The sequence below is a fragment of the Hyaena hyaena genome, unplaced genomic scaffold (genome assembly GCF_003009895.1).
Source record: "Hyaena hyaena isolate Hyena2069 unplaced genomic scaffold, ASM300989v1 scaffold_967, whole genome shotgun sequence".
In the NCBI taxonomy this organism is placed as follows: Eukaryota; Metazoa; Chordata; class Mammalia; order Carnivora; family Hyaenidae; genus Hyaena; species Hyaena hyaena.
In genome coordinates, this window is record NW_024081608.1 from 472,881 (window position 1) to 477,373 (window position 4,493).

Below are 4,493 nucleotides of genomic sequence, written 5' to 3' on the forward strand. Positions count from 1 at the left end.
CCTCGGCCTCCGTCTGACCGCGCAGTCAGCGCCTGCCTTTGTTTCTGTCTGTCCTGGCTCGGGCAGCCTTTCTGACTTACAGGGGCGGGGGGCCAACACGCACACGGGCACACACGGCTGGGCCCACGGGCAGTGGTCTGATTGCGGGGGCGGAGCCGGGGACCTGCATGTGCACCCGGTCCAGGTGATGCCGGCGCTGTGTAGGGGCGCATGTGCTCTCAGCAGGCCCTCCCGGCACCCACTTCAGGGCCGGTGGGAGCCCCTGGGACTAGAGGAGCCCCTCTTCCCTGGACAGGACCTAACACCTGGGGCGACACTGGCTTCCATGAGGAAAGAAAGGACTGCAGGGGTCTCAGCCGCTGGGGGTGGGGCGGCGGCTAGGCCGAGGGCAGGGGTCCAGGCCACGGGGTGGGGGGCTAGGTGCGGGGGATGGGGCTAGGCCAAGTGCCGGGGAGGCTGGGCCGAGGGAAAGGCCGCCTCTCCTGGCCCAGCGTTCGTTCGTTCGGCGCGCGGTCTCTGCCTCTCTGGGCGGGAGGGCCGTCCCCGCACTTCCTGTTGGGAGGCTCCCTGGTTTTGGCAGCTGGCATCCTGGATGCCTCACCGAGAATGGGTGCTGGCGCGTTCTGCACGTCCGCTCTGAGCCGTGCGTGCACGCAGGGAGGGGCTCCGTCGGTGAGCCCTGGCCAAACGTGCCAGAGCCTTGGTTACAAGACCTGACCGTGCCCGGGCCCCGCCCGCTGGCAGCAGGCTCATTTCCCTGGCTGGGCCTCAGCTCCCCCACCTGTGAAATGGGTACAAGGACCGAGGGTGGGGAGGCGCTGGACAGGAAGGTGTTGGTGAACCTCCCGGGCGGAGTGAGCAGCCCACGGGCCTTCCTGGAAGCCCCTGCCCCTCCAAAGTGCAGATGGGTCTGGCGCCAGGGCCGCACAGCCCCCCGGAGGGCCCCACCCTGCGGCTCCTGCCTGCAGTGCACCAGGGAGCCGAGGCTGAGCTGTTACAGAGCAGGGAGCGGTCGTGTTTCTCTGAAATGCTTCAGGAGGCTCCAGCTGGGGGGCTCATCTGCGGGCTGGGGGCAGTGTGGCCGCCGAACGCCCCCCCCCCCCAGCCCTGCGACGCCTGGCTCGTGTTTGAGTTCCGGGTGATCGGCTGCTTGCTCCGAGGGATGGTTTCCGCCCCAGCCGGGCCTCGGCGGAGTCCGCTCGGCTCACAGATGGCGTCAGGCCACGTCAGGGCAGAAACGGAAGGGCAGGCGGCTGCTCCTGCCTCGGAGCCGCGGGGGGCGGGCGCAGGCGGGGTGCGGGCCCGGCCGCGCCCTGGGGGCCCCCCCGGCTGCGGCAGTCAGAGCGGGGGGGCCCGGGCCGCCGGCCGCAGCGCCAGCAGCGGCAGCAGGGGCGCGGCCGCCAGCAGCGGGCCCGAGGCGGCGGGGCGCGGGGGGGCGGGCGAGGTGCAGGAGCAGACCTCGAAGCCGTCCTCGGAGCGGCTGTGGCCGCGCTGTCCCGGCCGCGCGTGGGCCCCGGCCTCCGCGTCCGCGCCCCGCGGGCCCGCCTGTGGGTCGGCGCAGAGCAGCCAGTCCCGCGCCGTGGACCGCGGGTACCCGGGCGCCGCCTCCGGCTCGCCGTCGGGCACCTTCCAGTACTCCTGGCCACGGAAGAAGTAGGCAGCACCTGAGGGGGAGACGGCGTGAGCGCCGGGCAGGCCTGGCGGCCGCCCCGGGCCCCGGGGCCTCGCAGAGTCGCAGCAGGAGGCCCAGGCGCGCAGCGGCTCCGGGGTCCTCCCGACCAGCCCCCCGCGCCCCCCGCGCCCCGGCGCTCACCGTCGGACCAGCGCATGGCGTCGTCGAGCGTGCTGGGGATGCCCCTCCACGGGGGGCTCCGGGCAGGGTGGCCGGGGTCCATGCGCCGTGTGTGCTCATCGAAGCGCCAGTACAGCTGGTCCTTAAAGAAATAAGTCTTGTCATTGTGGGCCCAGGAGAAGGCAGCGTCGACGCCGCCCGGCGGGAGGCCGAAGTCTGAGACGGGCCGCGGATATCCTTCCTCTACGTTATTGTCCTTAAATACCCAGTATCTGTCTCCTGGGGGTGAGAGAGAGCGCCGTGGGCCAGAGCTCGGACGCTCCAGCCCTTGCCCCCTGCCCACCCCCCTCCAACGCCCCCCCCACACACCCCAGGGTCCTCATGAGCATTTACTGAGCACCTATTGTGTGCCTGGCGTGGGGTCGGCCCACCTGCCAGCAGCCCGAGAACACGGGTTCTCGGAGGGCAGCCGCTGCGCAGACGTGCCTCACCCACTCCTGTGACAGGCGGGCCTGGGTGTCCTCGCGTCCAGGGCGGGAAGGACACTCGTCAGGGCCTTGAGCAGACGCGTGCGTGTGCACCTTTGTGGGACTTTACACGGAAGCAAAACACTTACAAATCACCAAGAACTTCAAGTGCTTATGTAAAAGTTTCAAAAGGCGGTTTAAGATGTATCTCGGGTACTTCCTTGACTGTGCTCTGGAAATGTCACTATGTCGTTCAGCCGAGGGGAAGGGTGGGATGAGACACTAGTAAAGTTCTGGAAGGTGTCCTCTGGTCCTCCCCTCTGGCTTAGCAATGAGCAGCCTGCTATGGGGGGGGGGAGGGGGAGGAGGGAAAGGGGGAGAGGAAGAGAGGGAGGGAAACGTTTAAAAATCTTGTGTCTCGGGGCATCTGGGTGGCTCAGTCGGTTAAGCGTCCGACTTCAACTCAGGTCATGATCTCACGGTTCGTGGGTTCGAGCCCCGCGTCGGGCTCTGTGCTGACAGCTCAGAGCCTGGAGCTGCTTCGGATTCTGTGTCTCGCTCTCTCTCTGCTCTTCCTCCGCTCATGCTCTGTCTCTGTCTCTCAAAAATGAATAAACGTTAACAATTTTTTTTAAATAAAAAAATAATAAAAATCTTTTGTCTCAGTCAGTTAAGCTTCCAAATTTTGACTTCAGCTCAGGTCATGATCTCACGGTTCGTGAGACTGAGCCCCATGTCAGGCTCTGCACTGACAGCGTGGATCCTGCTTGGGATTCTCTCTCCCTCTCTCTCTAAATAAGCAAAGTTTATAATAAAAAAAACCTTTTGCCAAAGAAATGGAAAAGATTTCTCCAAGGAAGATATTCAAATGGCCATTAGATAAATGAAAAGATGCTTCACCTAATTAGGGAAACACGAATCAAAACCACAATGAGATACCATCTCACACCCAGTAGAATTGCCTTATCAAAAAACCTGAGGGGCACCTGGGTCACTCAGTTGGTTGGGCATCTGACTTCGGCTCAGGTCATGATCTCACGGTTCATGGGTTCAAGCCCTACATCAGACTCTGTGCTGACAGCTCGGAGCCTGTAGCCTGCTTTGGATTCTTTGTCTCCCTCTTCCTCTTCCTCACTCTCTGTCTCTCAAAATGAAATAAAGACATAAAAAAAACTTTTAGAAAAACACTGAAAATACCCAGTGCTGGCGAGGGTGTGGAGGAAGGGGGCCCATATGCTGTCGGTGGGAACGCAAGCTTGTGCAGCCACCGTGGGAAACAGCGTGGAGGGTCCTGAGTCAGACACAGAGGATCCACCAGCCCCACCTCGGGGTAGACACACAGAACTGAAGGCAGAGAGATGCTTGCACACCCGTGTTCACGGCAGCCAAGAGGTGGAAGCCACATAAGTGACCACTGGTAGACGATGGGTACGCGGAACGTGGTCCATCCAGACGATGGGATATTATTCAGCCTTAAAAAGGAAGGACATTCAGACACACGTGGACCTTGAGGACAGGACGCTGAGGGGAACCAGCCGTCACAAAGGACACACACTGTATGGCTCCACACGTATGAGGCACCCGGTCAAATCCGCAGACAGAAAGTAGACGGCGGGCTCCAGGGGCTGGGGGTTGGTGTTTGATGGGGACGGTGTCCGCTTGGAAAGATGGAAAAGTCCTGAAGGTGGACGGCGGTGGTGGCTCTGCGCAGAGTGAATGTGCTAACGCCTCTGAGCTGTGCGCTTAGATGTGCCCCAGACGGTAACTTTTATATGTGTGTGTGTGTTTTACCACAATCAAAAGTAAACATAATTTTTAAAAAAATCCTTTGCCAGAGACAGGAAACAACCGAGAAGGGGCGGGGATGAAGGAAAGGTCGGTCTACTGCAGAAGGGTCCCCAGACGCCCCAGAGAGGGGACAGATGTGCCCACAAAACAAAGGGCAGGAGAGGTCAACCTCCCCCGCGACGCGAGGAGCTGGCGACCTTACACTGGGGGACCTCAAAGATGCGCGGGCGCGGGGAGCAGCGCCAGGCCCCTGGGCGCTCGGAGCGCGTCCCTCTCGGTGCCTCCCGCTGAACGTGCGAAACCAAACCTGTGGGGAGAAGCCGCCAGGTGACGCAGGGGCGGGGGGGAGGAGCTGGGGGGAGGATGACGCTCCCGACGCCCCGGAGCGGAGGGGGGGCAACTGGGGGGAGATGATGCTCCCGACGCCCCGGAGCGGGGGGGGGGGG

The 4,493-nt window shown here is 62.9% G+C and overlaps 1 protein-coding gene across 1 annotated transcript in view; it reads right to left on the bottom strand.

Moving 5' to 3' along the window:
* Positions 1–1,338: 1,338 nt before the first annotated feature.
* The window catches only part of MMP17 (matrix metallopeptidase 17), an 18,186-nt gene continuing 15,031 nt past the window's right edge, over positions 1,339–4,493 (bottom strand). The window contains exons 9-10 of the mRNA XM_039221312.1: positions 1,814–2,071; positions 1,339–1,664 (exon numbers count right to left, since the gene is read on the bottom strand). Coding sequence (XP_039077243.1) covers positions 1,339–1,664; positions 1,814–2,071 — 584 coding nt within the window. The remainder of the gene's footprint in view (positions 1,665–1,813; positions 2,072–4,493) is intronic.